Genomic DNA, 23,348 nt, shown 5'->3' on the forward strand with positions numbered 1-23,348 from the left:
GCTGCTCTTGCAGAGGACCCAGTTCCTTCCCAGCACCCACATGGCTGCTCACAACTGTCTGTGAGTTCAGCTGCAGGGAACTCAATGCCCTCTTCTGGATTCCTCACACTGTCACCTGCACACACAGGCACACATACATATAACTAAAAGTCAATCTCCTTAAAAAGTCTACATTGAGAGGCCAAAATTTTATAAATAAGTCAAACCCTAAGAAGGGGTGTTTTAGAGATTATCCTAGATAATAAGCAATTTCCAGAGAATTAATAAATAAAAGAATGCTATATACTTTAAAAAGACATACTTTCTAAGATGAATCAAAAATATCAGTTAATCAGCATTTCAATTCTTTTTCTAAGACTGGCGATGTGGCCATATTCTCCTAAGGAGTAAATGGATGAGCACTCAAGCTGGAAACTGCTTTCTTATCAACATGATGTCAATTCTGAGGAGGAGGAGGAGGAGGAGAGGGAGGAGGAAGGAGGAGGAGGAGGAGGAGTTGGTTACAGGACCCTGCAAAGACAACAGCATATGGCAACCCAGTACATGAACAGAGCCACATGGGGACCCCACCCATCAAGGTGCAAGCAAGGGAAAGACCGCAACACCAAAGCCCCAGCATGCACCAGGAAAAAACCCCAGTCCCGGCCAGCTTCTTTTTCAAGAGCAGTGGGGTCCAGGCTGCTTCTGTTTCTGATGTGCTGAGCTGAGCTCTTGAAGCACGAGGAGGAAGGCTGAGATGGCTCTCTAGGGTCAAGGGGCTTGCATGAGGGGAAGGAAGCAGTAGAGATGAAGGACCAGAATTCAGAGGCAGGAGCACCCCTGTCAGCTCAGAAATGATGAGTCTGGGGATGCAGAACAAACAAAAACAGCATCAAAGGCGGACAGCACTGAGGTCAGGTACTACAGTGCCTGAGTCTCTAGGCCAAAGGTTCAAGAAGCGCTTACAGTTCTGGTCCCATGAGCTCAGGGCCTGAAAGCATTGAGTGATGGGGAAACTGTGCAGGGATTTCACCAAGCAATGCTTTACAAACTAGCTATTCAAAATCTAGGAAGGAACGGGAGTTACTATCATTTTAGACGGATTTTAATCTGCTGTGATCTCTGAGAGAAAAGGCTGGGTCGGACGCGCCACTGGCCACACAGGTCAGCTGGTAAAGACCAAGAGCTTTCGGTTACCTGATGGACTCTGGTTTTGCACCACATCCTAGCCTGCCTGTGGTCAGTCTCTGAGGCGTACTGAGAGGCAGGAGGGCAGGGTGCTGGGTGACTCAGATAAGTAAACCAGACATGAAAGAAAGAAGTAGGAAGAATGTTTAAGAATAGTCTAGACACGAAGAACTGAGCATTTCCTGTGTTCCAATGGAACAGGACCAAATGTGTTTCAACAGCAAGGGGCAGCGTAGATTGCAGTTCAGGACAACCCTCCCCCATGTCCTTTGAAAGCCCTGAATATGAATACTATCTAAGAATAAAATACACAGTCCAGGGGGCTGGAGAGATGGCTCAGAGGTTAAGAGCACTGTTTGCTCTTCCAAAGGTACCACATGGTAGCTCACAACCATCTGTAATGAGATCTGGTGCCCTCTTCTGCCCTGTAGAGATATGTGCAGACAGAACACTGTATACATAATAAATACATAAATCTTAAAAAAAAAAAAAAAAAGATACACAGTCCATTAACCGTTTACTGTGTGACTGACTTCCTGAGGACTCATAGAACTGTCTTCTCTGGGTGGCGTCACTGTGTGAGCACCAGGACAGTTGTGTGCCCTGCACTGTGTGAGCACCAGGACAGTTATGTGCCCTGCACTGTGTGAGCACCAGGACAGTTATGTGCCCTGCACTGTGTGAGCACCAGGACAGTTATGTGCCCTGCAAGATACAGATCATGTCAGAGGGCAAGCTGGTATTTCTAGAAAGTGTGAAGATCAGGCTTTATGGAGGGGCTGGGATAAAGCTGGGCCTGGGGGGGTTTTAGAATTCGAATCTGTGAGGCAAGAGCAGAGGAAGGAGCATGCTGTTGCTCCCTCTGCTGGCCAGGCTGGGTGCCTTAAATACATTCCCTGTGCACATTTTTATAATACCCTAAGGGGGCATTTCACTGCTGTGCCGTAGTGAGGGAGAGGGGGAGGGGGAGGGAGCGAGGGAGCGAGGGAGGGAGGGAGATAGAGAAAAAGAGACTCTTGCTCACTCACTCTCACACAGCCTGTGAGGAGCCAAATCCAGATCTATCAGACAGACCATGCACTCTCAGGGCACACTGCACAACCTGCCTCAGTGGTCTAGGAAAATGAGTACATCTCACTCCAGAGGCTGGAGGTTCTCATCTTATACCAGTTTGTGTTAGCTCTCTACCAAGCTGAGTCAAGCTCTGTCTGTATTCTAGGTCTACATAACTGCTGGGCTCATAAAGGTAAAGTTGTGCCCAGGTCACAGAGCAAGGGAAGAACAAGGGTCAGCTCTAGCGGCAAGGCAGGCGCCCCTGCCTTAGCATAAGAACAATGCTAGAACATGCCACCACAAGAAGCTTCCCATCCTCTCCCTTCCACACCATCCCAATGCAAACTACCACAGAATGCACTTGGGAAAACTAAAATGAACATCACAAGAAAGCTTTGCTGCTGAGAAACAGCCAAGCATGTTGTGTGCCCAGCCTCATATGCCAACTTGGTCCAGCCCCTTTCCACCTGCCCATCATTATTGGTGAAATTATTAAGGCCACTCCATGTAGTTAAAAGGGAGGTTTATTTTGTGGGGTAACATACAAATGAAGGGGTAGGTTGTAGGGTCTGGCAAAGGTATGGCGCAGTCTGGCAGTATTCTCTGGAGAACTCTGCTCGGTCTACCTCCTGCGTCCAGTGTCCCAGAACCAAGAGAGACCTCTCCTCTCGACCCTGAGTCTTCTGCTTCCTCCTCCGCCCCACCTTGTGGGCGTGACCATTACCGAAGCCTCAATGGGGGTTAGAACTTCCAGGCCAATGCTGGGATGGCTACCCACTACATCTCCCCCTAAATAAGAAGGTTCTAATCTAATACAAGACTACATACAAAGAGATAGCTATCAAATATTGTCCAGGAGTAATGAGGGATAACGACCTAGATAAGTTGGAATTATAATAAGTGCAAACAATATCAAGCAAAAAACACATAGTAAAATCCAGGGAAGTCTAGAGCATGGGTAGGTGGCATGTTAAAAAGATCATTCCAAAAGGTGTCCTATCCTAAAGAACCTGAGTCTAATACTTAATATATTCTATCTAAGATATTATATATGTATATATACTAAGTTGTAACTATAACTGCTAGTCTCCAACCTCATCAAAGACCTGAGAAGGAATATAATAATACCTGAGAATTGGGAGAAGGATGCAAGCAACTTTTGGGAGTCTTGCAAGAGTAGACAGACAGCTGGCAGCCTGGACAGTCACCTAATGTTTCTCAACATCGTTGGTGCATTCAAATTGGCTACAGGCCTAGAGTATCTGACAGACCATTTTCAGAAGCAGGAATTCTGAAAGACCATCTTACCCTGTCTTGGCAAAGTATAGTGGTCGCTTTCCTTGTGTCCTGCTTGTCCAGAAAGGACAGCATTTGTACTGTCAGCAGTTGAGGCAAGGGCAGTTCTTTGCCCAGTAGGCCATTTTGTGCCAAGAAGACAAACTTCCAAATGGAAATGTCTTAGAAGCCCAACATTCTCTCGGGATCAAATATCTACTGTATGCCTGGAGTCCCACACACCAGTGAACACCCTTGCTTCACAGTAAGAGAGCAGGGCACATCTAAAACAAACCCAGTCTGTGAGCCAGCCTAGTGCCAGTCTGCAGCAGCTTTGCATCCCTACCACTCTATCTGCTTGCCCCATGAGCCACCTCCCTGTCACTGTCCCACAGACCTGAGAACCAGGCAGCCTGGAAGGAGCAAGGGCTGGGGAGTAGTTTTAGGGGCTCCAGCAGCTGCTTGGCTCAGGTGCTTTGGGGCTGTGGTAATTTTATTGGTGAGGGTTCTCTAAAGGAACAGAATCTGTAGAATGAAATATATACAAAGCAGATTGATTTGTCAGCCAGGCAGTGGCAGCACTTGGAAGGCAGAGACAGTCAGACCTCAGGATTTGAAGTCAGCCTGGTCTGAGTTCCAGAATATTCAGGGCAACACAGAGAAACCCTGTCTCAAAAAATTAATTAAAAAAAAAAAAGTAGATTTCTCAGAGTGGCTTACAGGCTTTGGTCTAACAATGGCTGTCTCCCAACAGAAAGGCAGAATGTCTTGAGTTCAGTTCAGGAGACCAGATGTCTCAGCAGTCTCAATCTGGTGATGGAGTCCCAGGGGACTCCTGGAGCTGCTGGTCTTCCATCTCCATGGCATCCTGAAGAAGTGGGTTCTCACACCGGCAAGGAAAGGCCTCAGCAAGAGAGAGGGACTTGCCAGTGAGGTGAGGACAAGCAGGCAGAGAGCAAAAGCTGCTTTCTCCCAAGTCCTTTCTTGTGAGCTGCCCCACAAGGTGCCTTCCCACTTCAGACGAGCCAATCAAGACAATCCCTCACAGGCATGCCCAGCTGCTGGGGTTTTAATTGATGTCGCCAAGTTGATGACCAAGACTAGCCATCACAGTGGTACAGTGCATTCACCCCATGGAAGCCAGGGAGGGAAGGGTGCAGGGTCCCAGTATCTTCCTAAAGAAAATGTCCCTCCCACCCATTCCATTCCCCTTCACAGGTGCCACTCTGTCCAGTGGCAGCTCAGGCTGCTGACAGCTCCAACACTTGGGTCTTTGGTGAACATTCCCAAAAAAATACCCCATGGCACTGGGAACACTGTCAGCTAAGTATTTTGCTTGTTTCCATGGCTCTTTAACTGCCTCACTCTCAAGCATGGTCAGAAAGGAGTGTTTGCACATAAACATTAATAACTAGACATTTTATAATGATCATGAAACCCTTTTAAATTGAAACCATATCAGGAAAAAACTAGAGTACCGAAATGGCTAAAACCAGTCATTTCAAGAGGGGCCAAACATGAAGTGCAACAAAGCCATCACACACTGCTGATGGGAGTCCACACAGGCTTGCAAAGCTGCTCAACAGTGTATCTACAACTGACCGTGTGTCTACTGTTTGCTAGTCTGCTCCTGGGGATATGCCCACCATGCAATACTCAAGGAGCCTCTCAGTAGCTGTACTCACAATAGCGGCAAAGCTCCAACAAGTGTTAGGTGAGAGCGACTAGAACCACAGCACTGTGCTCACCCACCATGGATGCAATCACACACACTCCGGTACAGGGAAAGCAGGATGAACATCATGATCCTCCTCAGTCAAGTCTAGCCCTGCCTTCTCTACAGTGTTATCAGGTCAGTAGTGGCCAGGAGGAGGCACAAAGGGACATGAGGGTGTGTTCATGTTATAAGACTTGAATAAAAAGATTTAAAATAATTCCAGTAAGTGGTTTCAAAATGCTCATTCCAGATAGGAAAGGGAGCACAGTAACCTGGAGGTGGGAAGGGGCAGAGTAGGCCCCAAGTTAGTTTTTCACACAGTAAACACCCCTCCCAGATGGCCCTCCCGATCAGAACCACAAACTAATGGATTTTATAGATGAGAGATGATTTGGAAAATGCCAAGGCCACTCTAAAACGAATCCACCAACTTTTTAAGAAGTTCCCCAAATATGTGAGGCCAATCATGAGCTCCTCACACAGACAGCTGGTGGCGATATATAACTACTATTGTTACTACTATCATATTAGCAGTGTGTGAGGGCTCACGCCTCTTTCACTAAGCTCACAAGGCCCTTTAGCTGTTCAGCGAGCTCACGACGAAGACCTGTGGACAGTTTAGGGAGATGCTGGCAGTCCAACAGTAAGTTCATGTAAGGCCAGCCCTCGACCAGCATTGTGCAGGATAGGTACTGGAATCACAGCGACACCTGAACTTGTCTACCACACTAAAAGGATGCGCTCCCTTCCACAACCACTTGACTCGGGCCGTGGCCGCACTACTACAACGGACGATGGACCTGGACCTGAGGTGAAGCTGGTCGCTATGGTCAACCTAAAGGCCCGTGGAGATGAGAGGCTGCTGCTGAAGCAGGTGTGCTGGCAGGGTTGGCAGCACTGAGGATGAGACACATGCCCAAAGCGAAGCTGACTGAAGGTGCTGCTCTTCATTTGCAACTTGAACCTGCTGTGAAGATCAGTAAATTCAACCCAGTTTCCTTGCTTCCGTTGGATTTGCAAGCTGCAGTTCCGGGCTGTGAGAGCTGCTGGTTCTCCGAGTCACTGTCCATGCTGAGACCCACAGTCTGCCTGAGCCAGCTCGGGACACCACACCCAGCCTCAAGCCCAGCAGGACGGTGCTTCATGGGAACAGACTGCAGTCAGAAAACAAGTCACTGTCGTGGGCACTCATTCAAATGGCTCCAAACAATTCTACACAAACTCCTGGAGAGAAACATCAGTTTGTGCTTTGGTTTGTGAACTTTAATTTCTTCCCTTCAAATGTAGCACCCCTCTTTAATGTGTCTTTCTAACTTAACGGGCTTGCTGGGTTCCGGCACGCAATGCAGGTATCTCCACACCCCTTGTTCATGTCCCCAGTGACACAAAGGGGCAAAGCGACTGTAGCAAAGCCTCAGAGCCTCTTCTTCCCTTCCTCCAATACAGTTCAAATCTGTTAGCTGTGTAACATGGGCTCAGCCCACAGACAAAGTGAGCACAAACAGAAGAGTATGGAGAGATAATGGAATCATTTAGCAGCAAATGAAGTTGCCCAACACCTGAAGAAGTCGCTGGAGGAGGTTATTCGAACACACAGGCCGTGAGATAAAGCTTCAAAGGCAGGAGAGTGTCCGAAAGATCAGAGCTCCTCATCCTCAGAGGCCAGAGACATTCCACAGGAAAGGCACGAAGGACCAAGATGGTGGTGGAGATGCCACCTCCAATCTCGAGACCACAGCCCCCAGGGGAAAACCGAAGAATACCGTGGCAAGTCTACAACTGGACCGTCTGACTGAAGAGGCCCGGCACGCAACCAAGAGCACTCCCACTTCAGGGAATTGAGATGAATACTAACAGTTTAGGAGAGGCTGTGACTCTCCTACTCAATAATCCTTGGCCGTCCCCAAGTCAGTCTGAAGCAGTGTACACACAGAAACAACGGGTCTACAAACCTGTGTGTCCACTGGAAAAAACAAAACAAAAAACAAAAAAACAAAACAAACAAACAAAACAACACCACTTCCTTCAGCTACCTAAGTTGAGCTTCAGAGGTCAGGGCCATGGCTGTATCCTCAAAACACCCAAAGGCAGCAGTGAGGCTTAGGATCCCCCCTTGTACTCTAGCGGCTATGAAAGCAGACTTTTGGTCTGATTTTAAATCACTGGCTACCTAGCACGCTCATAAGTAGGTTTCTTGTTTTTGTCAAAATACCTAAAAGAAACAGTTGTAGTTTCTAGTGTTTATTTTCTGCGTGTAAGTGTTTCGTCTGCATGTATGTCTGTGCACCACATACATGCAGTACCTGAGGGAGCCAGAAGAGGGCTCCCCTAGAACTGGACTTACAGACAGTTGTGAGCCACAATGTGGGTGCTGTGAACTGATCCTGGATCCTCTGGAAGAGCTGCCAGTGCTCTTAATTGATGAGCCATCTCTCTCTAGTCCCAGAAACAGTTTTAATCCCTACAAACATTAAACTCTAGCCACCAAAAGACATTAAAACACACTATTTCTCAGCTAAGAAGTCTGAATGTGTGGAACGCAAAGTGAAGATGCTGAGATCTGTCGTTCCATTCCAGGGTGTAGGTATAGTTCTGTCTGTAGCTGAGCAGTTGCAGTTGCCCAGCATGTGCAAGGCCCTGGCTTTAATACTTGTAAAATATTTTTAAATGTTTTTAATAAATATTGACATTCCAATTGAGGCAGGCATTCTTCAACTGATGTGATCACTTCATACAGTGAAAAGTGGCATGAGTATACCGTCTTTTGTTTCCATAACCCTAAACGATATTAAACTTCTATAATTCAGACTGTTATTTCCCCAAGATATATTTTGGACATAAAGATGTAAAATTGCTATAGTGGTAAGTTTATACCAGTACATCCAAATGTGAACAAAGAAATCCAAGATTATTACAAGTATCAAAGAAGTCTGTACTAGAATATGAGCAACAAGACTTCTACTTTGTAATCTCTAACATGGAAAGACTCATTAATGCACAATCTCTTTTTTCTATGACTTTCCTGAAGACCATCAGCAGATGTGAAAGAAACCTTCCTTTAGAGGTATGCTGCTAATATTGGAGTTTCTAGAAAGAGAATTCCACACTCCATGGAAATAGTCTAGCCAAGTCTGCTTCTCAAACACTTTCAGCCATCCTGTCCTCCGTTTCTTGAGAAATTTAACACAGTATCTCAATATATGTTTTTAAGCACAAGGGGGAAGTCCCCCAGAAGGCCAGGTTGTAGTGAAGGCTATTTTTACAAACCTTAACATTACACGGAGTTCAGCACTCTAAGTTCTAAGGGCTACTTGGTCTCAGCCAGTCAAATCCATGCCCAAGATCTCTTATGTAAAGTACTTGTGTTTTTTTTTTCTGTCCTCTTCCAAAGTAACACCCTACACCACCACCACTTTGTTTTGGAAATGTGTTTTGGATTGTTTCTGGAGGCTCTACATTGTAGATCCTGGAGTCGACAGGAACCCAGCCACAGCAACCTCAGCCCACTCTCAACTACAGCAGACTCAGGACTTCTCGGGTCAGCACCATGCTACCTGGTATCACAGTGCATAAGGTGCCTGTCTGTCTTCCCACCTAGTCTCAACCCCCAAGAACATCATCTGTGCTGGCTTCTGATCAACTCTCAAAGGAGTCCAGCAAACCACCTTCTGTATTACAAGACTGAGAAAAGGCCATGGCTAGCTTGAAGGAAGGAAAGGGAGGTGACCATTTAAAGTAAGTACTGGCCCTCTTTGTATAAGTGGTCATGGTCCACTTGCTTCCCAAACTCTCACTGGCCTGAACATATATATAGCCATCATGAGGCCTGATACTGACCAGGCTAATGTCTTTTTTAAACACCACCTCTCTAAGGAAAACAATTACCTAAAGCTACAGCTTTGAAATATGCAATGCCACTAATCATCCTACTATGACAATAACAACACTGAAGTGCACACAGGCACACAGTAGGACTCTCTTTAAGGAAAGACAGTCCTCACAACTTGGAACTCTGATGTTCTGAGGGAAGCAGAGGCTCTGGGAATGTTTGCTAGTACCTTAGAAAGAGAAAGGAGCCCAGGGTCACAGGATTACTGAGCATGTCCCAGACTGCTCGAGTACAAGGGAAAGGCAGGGTGCTTGACACACAGCAAAGCACAGGGGTCTCCCACAAGGTCAGGCTGCTGAGCAGCTCCCCTCCTCAGGGCGCTCAACTCCAATACGACACTGAACTCATCACACTAACGTCCACAGTCACTTTCCAGCATCAAGTATGCATGCAATACAACACACTTTTAAAAACGTGCCTATACACACTTACAATGCATAAATGAAAGCTTCTAAACATACTTACTGTACAGTAGGCTTAACGGTGGTGGGAATCACGCATCTGCTTCTTCACTCACAGCCTTACAATGTCAGATTGGTTTTTATAATATAGCCTCAAGATAAAGTTCAAAGATTGTTACGCTAAGATGTTATATTAATAAATTTCCCTACCAGGCAAGATTTCATACAGAACATTTAATATTACTTCTGACCAGATCTGAGATGTACTTATAAAGAATCCATAAGAATCCAAAGGAAGCAAGATACAATAGAGTAAATCCAAAGAAAGCAAGATTACAATAGAGTAGAATGTGTTCCCACATTCTGGCAGCAGTCAGGGACATGTCCCTCAAGACCTAAGGTTGCACAGTCAGCGAAGGGGAAAAGTCAAAGGTGGCTTCAACTTCGATGCGTCTCTAAAGGGTGCCATGTCAGGCCACTGAGCACTCACTCAGACATGCTACTCTGCTGCTTACAAGCCTTGGAGTGATAAAGTGTGAACAAAAGGTGCCATAGCAGTTATGGGTGTAATAGAATTGTGTGCTAACAACAGCAGTTGCTCTGTCCTGCAGCGTACACATAAGGGACAGGAACAGTGTAGCAGCTGCAGATCTCTCTCCTGTATGAACTGCAGCTGTCCAAGCACAGGACCCTGCAGGCTCTGCTAGGAAATACACAAGCAGGAGAGAGGTTGACGGATGTTGATTTAATTAGCAGGTCAGGCACGCTCTCCATACTTGCAGGTTATAATTCATTCCATCCTCATCCTGAGTCTGTGAGGTGGGAAGAGTGACTTTTTTTGTAATTTAATTACGTTACTTTATACTTTGTCTGCATCTATGTCTGAGAGCCACATGCATGCCCGGTACCTACCCAAGGAGGTCAGAAGAGAGTGCTGAGACTGGAGTTACAGGTGGCTGGGAGCAGCATGTGGTGCTGGGGATCAAACACTCATCCTCTGGCAAGAGCAACAAGTGCTGTGAATTTACATAGCCTGCCCTCAAAGCTCATGCTATTAAACATCAGCAGCTTCAAATGTACTTTAACATAGTCACAGGATAATTTACAATTTGCCTCCTGAACAAGTCATTTAGAAGACTAGTAATTCCATGTTTGTGGTCAACTGAAAGACCCGGGGTAAAACAACAGGAGCTCGAGCCCATCTTTACCTTCTGAGGAGGGACTAGAAACGGGCCTGAGCACCCCACAGTGGGCACAGCACCTTCTCCTCACCACTACCACCTCCCCATACACACAGGGTCTCTCTGTGGAGCCCTGGCTGTCGTGGAACTCACTCTGTAGCTCAGGCTGGCCTCGAACTCACAGAGATCCGCCTGCCTCTGCCTCCCGAGTGCTGGGATTAAAGGCGTGCTCTGCCACAGCCCTGCTTATTTTCAATGTTTTTTGAGGCATTTAATTTTTAGATGATGACAGTTTCTTTTAATTCTGAAAACAAATGAAGTTTCATGAACCAATGAAATTACTGTTAAGATGCTCCAAAATTTAGGCTCATCTGTTATTCCTTCACTCATGTAGAACTTAAGCCCCAGGCTCACCTGAGCTATATAGCCTTTAACAAACAAACAAAAAAGGATACTCAGCAAAGAAATGTTCTCCAAGTAACTGAAACATAGTAACCCCAATGAAAATGTCTTCAAGAAGTATTTTCTCCACTTCTTATGCTTCAGTAATTAAGCCCAATCTGTCACAACAGATGGTTTTGAAAGTAATTTAAACAATTTTGAGTGAACAACACTAATATGTTTAGAAATAGATAAGTAATTGATAATGGAGCTAACTCCTAATTTAATAAGCACCTCCTGAGCTTAGCTTGGTTCTAGATATACCCATCAAACTGAAACAAAAAGATGACCTTTGTTTTTCTAAATCAGTGTCCTATAATTAGAGTAAACCGTCAAAGGCCTTCAGCCACCAGGGAAAGACAGGCCAACGTGTGGAGAGAGAAAGCAGACCCTACAAGGTGGGACTGGGGAGATAACCTGTGGGCACAGGAGCCTGCTGCTAAGCCTGAAAACAGAGCTCAGTGGCAGAACCCATATGATGGAGAGAACCAGCTCCCACACATTGTCCTCAAACTTCCAGATTCAAGTATAGACACACATACCCAAGCAAGTAAATATAAAATTTACAAGTAGCTGTAAAATAAAATGAACTTTCAGGAAAAACCAACACTATCTAAAAGATTCCTCATTAAATAAAGTTAACTAATGGACTGTATTAGCACTGATTTCTCCCCCAAAGACCAATGCCGAAGTCCAAGCTCAGAGAGAAAACCAACCCCTCATTCCTCTCAACTCAGGGCTCATCTATTACTTAGTTTTACCCTGATGTATATCTATATCCATATCTATACTTACTGCTTGAAACTGGGGACAATAATCCTTACAGAGATGTTCCCATGTGGAATCTGCACATTCCCCAATGCATGGTAACAGTACTCAGCATCCTCATTAAAGCAGGTTAGCTTGGAGAGATGGGGACCCATACCTCAGGTAGTCCTCAGACTCTGCACTGCCTCCTTAATGTTACCGACAAGTTACACTGGTTGTTTTATCCCCATACACTCAAGGAGATTTTAGGCAAGTTTCTTGATTTGCTATGTGAAGAATCAGCAGGCTAGCTCGTCTGCAGACATTCATGTTAAGGGTCCTTTTTGCAATCACAGTGTTAACATCTTCACATAACCTGAGTCTCAACTCATAGAGCTCCACCTGCCTTTGTCCTCTCAATCCCCAGACTGGAATCTCTCAGAAGAATCGAGTGTTGTGGAGCATACAAAGCAACTTAGCCTCACATTAACTAGTGGAGGAGCTGTCTCATCTCAGAGATCCTTGTAATCTCCCTGGCCAACATCGCCCAGCACTCTGGTAACTTCAGCTCTGCACTAACACTGTGCTGCAGCATCTGAGCCTGGGGACTGCAGTCAGGCATGCTGGAACCCTCTGGAAAACACATGCACTAGTTTTTCTTGCTAAAGTGTCGGTCAACCTGGTGCTCAACCCCTTGCTCCTGGGTCTGAATGTGTGGAGTTATTCTCGGCATACTGTTCACCAGAGAGCAGACAGAACAAGGTGTCATTGTACTCTTCTCCCCAGATTTATAGCTGATAACAGAGTCATGTGGTTATCAAAGCAGGGCTTTTCATGATTCATTAATATGTAGTTTTCTGCACAATTCACAGTTTTTAAATAATCGTATTATTAAATATTAAAACTTAAAGTCTCCTTTAGCTTTGAGAATATTCTCAAGTCTGGGTTTTTAAAAAAAGTCTTTCTTGTACCTCATGGGCAACAGGTAAAATTAGTAAAGAGGAAAAATAACATTTCTCCCTAACCTTCTGGCTACATGATGAACTTGTCTGTCCTCCCAAACCATTGATGTACTTTATTTTACTGTGCCGCTCAGTCCAGAATGTACAGGCAAGCCTACACTCAGCAAACAGAATGTCTGGCCTCTCAACACTTGACCAGAAGATGCAAACTGACAGACAAACTGACTACACTAGGAACTCCACTTCTCTGGAGAAAGGCATAGGTCAGGTGACCAGCACAGGAACCCTGACAGAGCAGCATCCCCTCAGCTCCTTGGGGCAACTGAAGGCTCACTACCTGTTAAGTGAGATGCTGTGAGGATGGGGGCCTTGGAGTTACCAAGCAGGTTCACAGGAGGCGTGAGTGGCCCCTCCTGCAAGGCTGCTCTCTGCACACTGCTGTCCCCATCTGGGTTCCAAAGCACTTCCAGGGATCCAGTTTCACTTTCTAAGTCATCACACACTTCTTGGCTGAGGCGGGGGAGTCTCTTCATTTTTAGGAGGGAGACCCGGTATTTATGACTTGCTCACTAAGATGAGGCTCTTGCCACATACTGCTCTGGCTGCCTCTTACTAACAATGTGCTCTTAAATGCTCTTTCCCTCCATATCTCAAGTCCTCTAACAAGATTAAGAGCCCATCCCACTACAGCTGCCTGGGAAGGAGACACAAAGTCCGTGCAAACTAGACTGGCTAGAGGTCCTTCCCTCTCTAAGTGCAGAGCTGGGTGACAGAATTTCAGTCCTGTTTCCGCAGCAGAAGGTCCAGGAGTGCAGGAGGGAGGGAAGTAACGTGTGTGTGTCTCAGAAAGCATCTCAACAAGTGCTGGTGCTCCCCGCCAGCTGTCTGTGTCCGAGGCGAGGCTGTGCTAGGATCTGGGGCCTCCGGGACTGCTCCCTTTCTGCTGTGAGCAGCTGCACACAAAGCACCAGAGGAGGAGCTAAGTGTCTACACCTTGATGCCGTCTGAAACAGACTTTCATTACGCATTGCTCAAGTGCCTGAGATACGCCCTAACCTCAAAGATTAGCACGTGACACAGGAAACTAAAGACTGTCTCGGCTAATGCTTTGACAGCAGACAAAATAAGACGACAAAAGGAACCCACAGAAACAGGCTGTGGGTTTGAATGACAATAGCACCTACAAGTTTGTAAGTTTGAATGCTTGATCCCCAGCTAGGGGATGTGTCTGCGAGGGGTTATGAGGAGGCATGACACTGGGGACAGACTTTGAGGTTTCCAAAGACTATCTTGAGTTAGTCTCTACCTGCTGCTTTCGAGTCTTGGCTGGTCCTGCCTCCATGGCTTTGCTCTGCCATCATGGACTCCAGCCCTCTGAAACATTGCCTGGGTCATGGGGTTTGTCACTGCAACAGAAACCCTAAGACACTGGCCAGGTTAATAAAATCTGCGGAAGAAAGGAGTCAGAGCAACTGGGGAAGTTAACAAATCATGGGACTACCAGGTCGAATCTGAAAGGCACCCTGGTTGTGCCTAAAGCTTTTAAAATCCACAGCTCTTAAGGCCTGCCTGCCTGCCAACCGATGCCTCTGGACTCTGACTTCACAGTCCTCGATGCTGCTCTGTCTTGAGCCCCACCACCTGCACAATGACTCCACGAGCCAGTTTTGACATCTGCCAAGTTTCTAAACTTGCTCTACGTGTGCTCCAGGCTTTAGATTAAAAAACACAATTTGTCCATATTTGCTCACAACCATCTCTAAACAAATCCTCTATAATCTACCACTGTGGGACAGAACAGTCTGGAAGTGAGGGTCACCAGGAATGAATTGCAAGCTGCAGGCAGGCCCAGCATAGGCTCACAGTTTCGGACACATACTGACCCTGCAAGTAATTCATCATCTTTCATGTACCTTGGGCCCACAGACAGAGCAGAGACGACCATGCAAGGTCTCCCTCACTCTGTGAATCACTCCATCTCTACCCTAAAAGCTTCTTGGTTTTGACTGTGCATCCTCTGCCTCGGCTGAAGACATGATGGCAGCTGCTTTATCACCTTGGTTTCCTTTTTTGTGACTACCACAAGCCACACAAACTGTACAAAGGCCACTGCAGACCTTCAATTCTTCACCCACACAAACTCTCTTGTTGGCACCTTCAGATCTTAGTAGCATTTCATAACCCAAGACAATGATTACAAGGCTTCTAACCTCCAACTGCTTTATCTTCCTCAGAAAGGCTTTGGGACGTTATTTTGCTCATACCACTCATCCAAGATTAGATCATTTTGTTGGTAGTTTAAGTACTGTGAAGAAAGCTTGACACAGACTAACAATGTACATACACTCTGAAAGTGGGGAATAAGGCTGAACAAGTGTGGAGTGTGAATATGAAATGTGCACTTTTCTAAAACCTGACAGGCTTACATGCAAAACAGTAATGCTGTTTTATCTGTGGCTGTGCCTTAATCTACTGCTATCTCAGCCAGCAATTGCAACTCTGCAGTTACCAGCCTGCTTATCTAGCAATAGCCTGGCCACTCAGGCCACAGCCTAGTGAGAACTCTGTTCCTGTAGGCAGCGGCCCTGTAGCTGCCACTAAAGGTACCTTTAACTAAATCTCTATCATTCTAATTATGAATAAGACTCGAGAGTCAAAGGCTGGAGTGAAAACCTGTGAGCTCAGAGAGGCTGAGTAGCAACTACTTAACCTCTCTCCTTGATGGTGTCCACAGAAGACCCATGTTTCCCCTTAGCCAGACCACAAAAGGCTGTGCCACTCCAAACCTCACCCTAATATCTCTTCCAGATGCCCTCTGGGGCTCTATGATTACTTTCTGTCAACTAGTTGCTAATGCAGCCTCCTGTCCCAAGGTTAATTTTATTTAATTAACACAAATGCAAACTCAGGTTCATGGTGTGATCGAATATCCCCCAACATGAGGAATGATCTCAAACAGCTTAGCACTTTTTATTAAGTAAAATATGGCAATGGAACAATACAGAATGTGCACCATTTGATAAATTATGGTTAGAAAACAGAAATGCATGCACTTCCATTTGCATTCATATACAATTGCATATGAAGTTCAAATCTAATTTCTTGGCTCCATAACATCCACAGGGCACCCCTTATCCTGTGCATGAAGCCCAGACACATCAATGCTTCCCTATGACTAGAGAACCCACTTGGAGGAATGAAGGATTCCAAGTCTATGAGCAGGTATTTTCTGGGCTACACCTCTACAAATTGAAGCTAAGAAGCACCACAGCAGTATAAAAAGCTTGTTCTTTGGTAATTTACCATTCGGTGCTAACTAAACATGCCTGAAATGCTCCAGGAATATCCTCAGACAGTCACACACAGCTTGCCTGAGTCAGTCCTGTCAGCTCGTGGCCAGCAGGACACAGGACAGCTGCAAGCACATCGCTGAGGGCTGCTCAGCACTCCTCTGCAGTGAAGCACTAACTCACGGGAGGGGGCGGGGAACGGGACGACTCCCAAATCATCTGTAGGAAAGTGAGATAGCTGACAGGTGACCTGCTCTTCAAGACAGCACATCAATCTACCTTTTGTAATTTCCAATAAGAAACAAAGGTAGGGCGATGTCATGCTTTACTCAAAACCTTAATGCTTTAAGAACACAGAGACAAACCTCCAACTTCTCCAGTCAATCCAGTTTTCTCTTTCCGAAAAGCCTGTCTCCCATACATACTAGTTGTTAAGATCTCAGCTATCAGAAATATTTAGCTCACTGTCCCCAACTATGCACAGTAAGAAACCCCCATTTCCTTGCATGCGCATGTCCCAGTGCCAATAGGAGCAGCACTACTTGGTTTCAGTCATACATAGATAGCCCTTCAAATACTAGGCAGCAAAGGCCCCTCCAAGAAGGCTCCCTTCTTTATGCTTTGAGATGTTAAGACCTTGCTGTGTGTTTTGTTTCTAAGACCAACTACAGTGCAGGATCCAAAAACACAGGGAGCCATGGCACTGTGCACATTTCCCAGTGGGGACCCCAGAACTAAGCATGCCACTAAGAGTGGCTGCTCGGACTTCAACACCTACGCACTAATAAATTCTAACAGAGACAGGCGCTGCACAAACACAGACCCAGCTGATATAAGAACCAAAGGACTGTCACCCACTTATAAAATGTAAACACTTCAAAATTTCTCTTTTAACATCAAAATAATAAGAGCAAGGAGCCTGTGTCTCTGTTTGATGATGTTATGCAAGGTGACTCTGCAGACTCCATTTACAGGCTTTATCCTAGATTTGCGAAGGGAAGTTTAAGTATATTCCACTCATTCAAATCAACCTTCAGAGAATTCTGGACTCTGCTGAATAAAAAGAAAAATGGTGGTGCACACTGGCGACCCACAGACAGGAAGGGTTCTGTCCTAGCAACTCAACTCAAGAACAATATAGGAGTGGGGAGGGCAAGAAGGACCCCAAATTCTTAACTTCCATCCTACAAATTGAAAAGTAAAAATACACACAGCAGTCAAATCATGCTGAGGAGAAACTGAGAAGTAGGATAGCCAAAGAAACAACTTGGGACGTTGCCTCAAGGAACAGCTGGAAACAGAGCTGTGTTAACTTGAGTTGAAGGGAAGCTGGCATGTGACAGAACAACATGAGCATGAAGAACCTGAAACCACACCAGGAACCGTGCAGGGCGGCCTGCCAGAGAAAGGAGGTCAGGCAACATGCAGAACCCGCGTGTGCTCTGTATGAGTGGGACTGACCTGTCTAATGGAGGCACACACAAGACTAGGGTGAAGAAGGCCCCAGGGCAGAGCAGACAAGCCACACCCTCATATTCATAGCATTTACTGCTTTTACATGTGTGTGACATGTGTGGAGTCAGAGCCAACTTGACAGGATCAAACACAACAGCAAGCAGCTTTAGCACTGAGCCACCTCAAAGGCCCAATCCAGAACATTCCTGAACCACATGACCATAAACTCACTGGGACTGAGTACTGGCAAGTGCTCAGAGCTATGTCTAACGACCAAAATCACATTTAGGGGTTTTGTTTTCATAATCTTTAGTACTCTAACTATGCCAAACAAGCAAGCAAGATTATTAGAATGCACAATGTGCTTTCAAAACCTTTTGAGCTCATAAATGTTGGCAAGATAATTGCAGTACTAATAGGCACACTTTAAAAATTCACACATGAAAGACACAAGGGGATCTCAAATACTCAGTGAAGAAGAGTTCTTTCAGGATGGAAAATAGTGCCCATCTTTAATCCTAACACTTGGGAGGCAGAGGCAGGTGGATCCCTGAGTCTGAGGCTAGCCTGGTCTACATAGCAAGTTTTAGGTTGGCCAGGGCTACACAGTGAGACCTTGCCTCAAAAACAAAGACAGCCAAGATTCAGTGTAGAAATGGTAAGAAACTCAAATACTTACAAGGTAATCTGCCTGTGGTGTAAGAAAGTATCAAAATCAGAAAACACTTTCTCCCAACACTCCCCCACACTGGGCATTACTGACACTTGGTCATTCCAGTCCTGTGTCACACACTTTGTCACTCGATCCTCAAACAATTCCCTTCTCACACAAAAGGCAAACCTCAGTTCAGTAGTCCAAGTTACTTAGTCATACACCTTTTCCTTAACATTTTCATTTTAATTAGCTTCCACTCAACTTGGTGGGGGGGGGGGGGGGGGGATACTGGGGAGAAAGTTACAAAAAGCACCCATTTCCAGCTGTGTTCTCAGTCTCTTCAGGAATGAACACTCCAGCACTGGCGTGACACCCAACACTTTAACGCTCACCAAGGTACAGCCTCACTAGAAAAATGCCCTGAAAACACCGACCAGGACCTGGTCACATCTTTCTTAGAAAAGACTCCATTAGGAACAGATCAAACAGGCCACCCCGACTCCCCTCAGTTCATCTCCACCGGGACCCCTCTTCAAACTGCTCTGCCACCCTGCCTCACTCTCCAGAGGATTGTTAGGATTGTCAAGAACGTTGCAGCACAATCTCAAAGTGCCTCAGAGGAGGGCGACACAGGGCTTCTCTGACTACACACTGACACCTTTCCAGAAGGAGAAGGCACAAAGCAGTGAGCTAGGGAAGCCACATCATCATCAAATGCCACAACGGCTTACAAAATCCATGACGTTTCTCTAATCGGGTACAATGCTCCTTCGAATGTCTCCTACCAGGGTGGCTCAGTCTGAGACCCGCCTCTGAGAGGACAATGCACAGTGCTGCTTGTGTCCACTCTCAGCAATGACAAGAAGAACCTTCTAGAGCACTCTGTCCCTAAAACCACCAAAGATCTGAAGGAAACATCCACATCTGCCAAGAGCTGGACTGTGCAGCACAAGAGGAAGCTACTGGAGGAGCAAGTGAGCAAGGGCCATCTGTCCCCTGTGTCCTGAAACTCTCCTAGTCCTTATTAGACAGCACAGAGGGCCAGGGCAGACTAAACCACACCAGACAGCGCTGACAGAAACCTCCTGAGGCTCGTTGATGTTCTTTTTCAAGTAGCTTGAAGAACTAGACTCATGAAGTCAGAAAGACCACTGCTGAAAAGAGGGAGGGAGGGAGGGAGGGAGGGAGGGAGGGAGGGAGGGAGGGAGCAGAGCCATCAACTCAGCCTCTGGTGCCTCTGGAACTGTGCACATAGGGCCAACTCTCCTTTTTTTCATATTTATTATGTATACAGTATTCTGCCTGCATATATCCCTGCAGGCTAGAAGAGGGCACCAGATCGCAACTCAGCTGGTTGTGAGCCACCATGTGGTTGCTGGGAATTGAACTCAGGACCTCTGGAAGAGCAGCCAGTGCTCTTAAGCCCTGAGCCATCTCTCTACCCACCCCGCAACTCTCCTTCTTAATCAGGTCCTCTGCCTCCCAGGAGACTTGTGACAGTGTCTATGGTCATATGTGGCTGTCATGACTGGTGGGAGATGTAGGGAGAAGCCAAGGGTGCAGTTATGCATACCCAACAATAAACGCTCATTCAACCCCTGGTCAACAGTGCCGAGGCTGAAGACTCTAGGTAAAAGGAGATGAGTCTATCAATTAACTGCTTGCTCAAACAAAGACAAGACAGGAAGGGGATTGGGAAGGTGCCAAGATCAGTCTTCAGAGAACCAAGTGTACACCATGTACACTTTCCATAATTCAAGATGACTCAGAATGAAGAATTTTGAAAAGCCATCCCATTCCAAAGAGAAAAGTCAGCCAATGGAGATGCCGTGTGTATTTGACTCCATAGCCAGCATTAGTATAACAATTTCTAACTACACTTAAGGACATAAAGGAAAGTGTGCTCATAATGGATAAATGGAAAATCGGAACAGGAATTAAAATGGTTTCATATATATTATTTACCAATTTTTTAAATCTTAGTCCTTTTGCACTAAGCATTTCTTGTATGCCAATGCTACAGTGGTCTTAAGTAAACTTTTGCTATAATTGTACAAATGAAAAAACAAATGTAAGGTTAGTTCTTTCTAAGCAAGTGTGTTAGATAGCTGGTACTAGAAACTGACTCAATTTGAATGTGCCATAATAAAATTATTCCATTTAGAACCAACAATCATGGTTGTAGAGACACATGGTAGCTTATAACTAGAAATTATAAATATAAACAATACCCTTAATCCTTAACTTTTTAGCTAGGCTAGGAAATTAATTAATACCTGCCTAATTTTCAACTGAAAATAAAGAAAATGTTCCTTATATTTTGACAGATGGATTCTGGGGCATCATTTTATAAATAAGCACATATTAAATGCATGTGCAAATGAGAAAATAGCAATGTCTAAAAAAGTAAGAAATTACTTCCTTAGACATGCTGATGTTTAACTTGTAAGAACCTCTTGTGTTTATAGAGGCTTTGAAAAGTAATGGACTTGAAGGCAAATATACATTTTGGATTTTTTAAAAATACTCACATACTTCAGCAAAAACCACATCATCAAACTGTATCTAAAAAATGAGAGATGTATACTTATTCCTCTTTAAATGCAACTCAACTGCACACTGACCACTCTCTCTAATTGGCAATCAAGTAAGCACCACGAGTGGTCCAGAGTCCTCCCTAAAAAGCATGCTCGACTGTGCATCCATCTTCCAGCCCACTGAACATACTGCTCAGAAACAGCGAAGCAGCTGTGCTCTGGGCCACAGCCTCCTCAACGCCCACTTGGTTCCTCAGTTTCTCTCTCCTTCCTGATGGATTGTCAGCACCACTGCTGATACTATCCTTATCTCCAGATACGGCCTTGAGAAGAGCCATCAACCCCCTTCTAACAAATCCAAACAGTGCGTGTTTGTGCATGTGTGTGTGTGCGTGCGTGTGTGTGTGTGTGTGTGTGTGTGTGTGTGTGTGTGTGTGTGTGTTTACTGCACACACACACACCACAGTATCTGCAGCAGCTTTTCCTTCCCCTCCTCAAAGACAGACAGGGAATCTGGTGAGGCATTTGGGTCTCTAGTTTACAGGATCCCAGAGGGGGCAGGACTCGGGACTGAGCTTATATCAAAGCAGGTGGGGCTGCACAAATCCTGCTCCCCACCACTTCCCTGGCTACTGGCTACAGGTTTGTGTTGTGAATCCACCACCAACCTCAGGCAAATAGAAGAGTCTCCCAATTCTGCTACATGGGTTCCAATTCAACTCTTCAGAGACCTGCCATGCTGTCTGTCTGATAATGGAGCCTGAAGTCTCCCTAAAGTCTCTGCCCTGCTGTTGTTCAAAGTAACTCTTTGAATGAACTCCATACCCCCAGCAATCTATCAGGGTCCCTCTAAGCCCCAATCTGAGACCTTCCAACAACCACTTCACTAAATTAAGACACACTGGGGGAAGCTACTAATAGAATCTCTAACACCAAGAGCCAGGGGTTGCCAGCAGCAACTAGAGACACAAGCTTCAACCTATTGGACTGCAACCTACAGCCAGCAGCTAAGTCCCTACCTTAGGGTGGGGACCTAGACAATAAAACAGAATAGAGGTGGTGTATCCTGGGTACAGAGCTCAGTGGGAAAGGGTAAGAATGTTTCGTCCCCAACGTACAAAAAGAAAAAGAATGTAATAAATGGGGTGGGGTGCTGTATACCCTGTTTTGTAAAAATTAAGTGCTTTCTCTGTCAACCAAATCTGACTAGACTATCATCAGAGAGAAGAATGCTTATTTAGCAGCGAAGTTTATCCCCACTGCAAATGAGAGTCATGGCTAACGTTCGGGGTCCTGAGGACATAAGCCACAGTCCTGCTCATGACAGTCATCTGTGGTAAGGAGCACTGGGAAAGCACTGTACAAATTTTCACCATTTAATTCACTTTATTCTTAAGTCATGCTTTATCAGTTTAAGGAAGAAAAATGAGAAAGAATAACAAAAAGAACATGCTGGAGTGTCTCAACCAAACCATATAGTGAAGAGTAGCTTAGCCATGGCCTCCCTGCTGACCACATGGCTATCTCATCTTAATATCAACCACAGGCATGCAGTCTGTGACAGCACAGTGGCCCAAGAAGAACAGGAAGAGACAACGCCACCAACCCCTTCGACCTCAGTGCAAAGACAGGCGTGGTCAGGGAAGAGAAAGCACCCTCAAGACTGACCTTTTGTTGACTGGCTTTTCATCCTTGTCATAGGGCCGCACAAACCACTTCCCGATCCTCACGAAGTTCTTATCCATTAGGCACCTACAATAAGCACATCAGGAATTACCTTCACAGACTCAGGAACGAATGAGCTCAGTCCTCTAACAACCCAGAGGAGAGGCACCAACGCAAACACGGTTCCGCCAATCCAACTGCCAACATGTTTTCTTACACTCAGAGAACTCAGAACTGTGGGCATGTGTTAATGCCCACAGGAAAAACAAGCAAGAATACCTGGAGTGTTGCCAAACCTGGAATTTCAGGTCCCAGGTCTGCATGACCTAAGTTCCTGTATTATCAAGGGCAGAGTGCAGGGAACTTAAGGACACTTCCAAACCACCGCAACTCCTCCTGCAAGCTGGGTTTAGGGTTTGTTTGTGACAAGTGACCAATCCTTTAGCAAGGATGTCAATAACAATACCTTACCACAGCCCAAATCTACCCTGATGTGTTCTTTCTGTGGGCGCGGAAAGCCTTTACAAGAAAAGAAGGATTTGGCCTTAGCCTTCCATGCAAGGGTGTCTGCTTCTCTCTCCTGGCTGGGCCTGGCTTCTGTCTCCACGCTGTTTGTGTTTGTTTTTCTGTCAAGACACGGGTTTTCTTTAAAGGCCATGGTAACAGTAATTGAACCCACCACATAGAATTCCAATAATGCAACAATTCAACTGAAGTGACAATACAGTTATGACAAATTCATTCCTGTGCAGGCAAATGACAACCCTATCATAACTGCCCTCTAGACAATGGAGAAGATGTTGCAGACTATAAGAAATACCCTTGATTTTAAAAAATACAAAATGTGAAAAAAAATGGACATTCTGAACTTGATGATCTCTCAATTTCAGTCACTGAAATAATCTTCATTTTG

The 23,348-nt window shown here is 45.6% G+C and overlaps 1 protein-coding gene across 4 annotated transcripts in view; it reads right to left on the reverse strand.

Moving 5' to 3' along the window:
• Positions 1-23,348, reverse strand: part of Med13l (mediator complex subunit 13L) — a 222,319-nt gene that overhangs the window by 68,878 nt on the left and 130,093 nt on the right. For 3 of the 4 annotated variants that reach the window (XM_036171622.1, XM_036171623.1, XM_036171621.1), the window contains exon 4: positions 22,439-22,522. The exons of the other annotated variant lie outside the window; for it this stretch is intronic. In XM_036171622.1, the coding sequence (XP_036027515.1) occupies positions 22,439-22,522 (84 nt within the window). The remainder of the gene's footprint in view (positions 1-22,438; positions 22,523-23,348) is intronic. 4 annotated transcript variants of the gene reach the window in all.

The sequence above is a fragment of the Onychomys torridus genome, chromosome 22, assembly GCF_903995425.1.
Source record: "Onychomys torridus chromosome 22, mOncTor1.1, whole genome shotgun sequence".
Classification (NCBI taxonomy): Eukaryota; Metazoa; Chordata; class Mammalia; order Rodentia; family Cricetidae; genus Onychomys; species Onychomys torridus.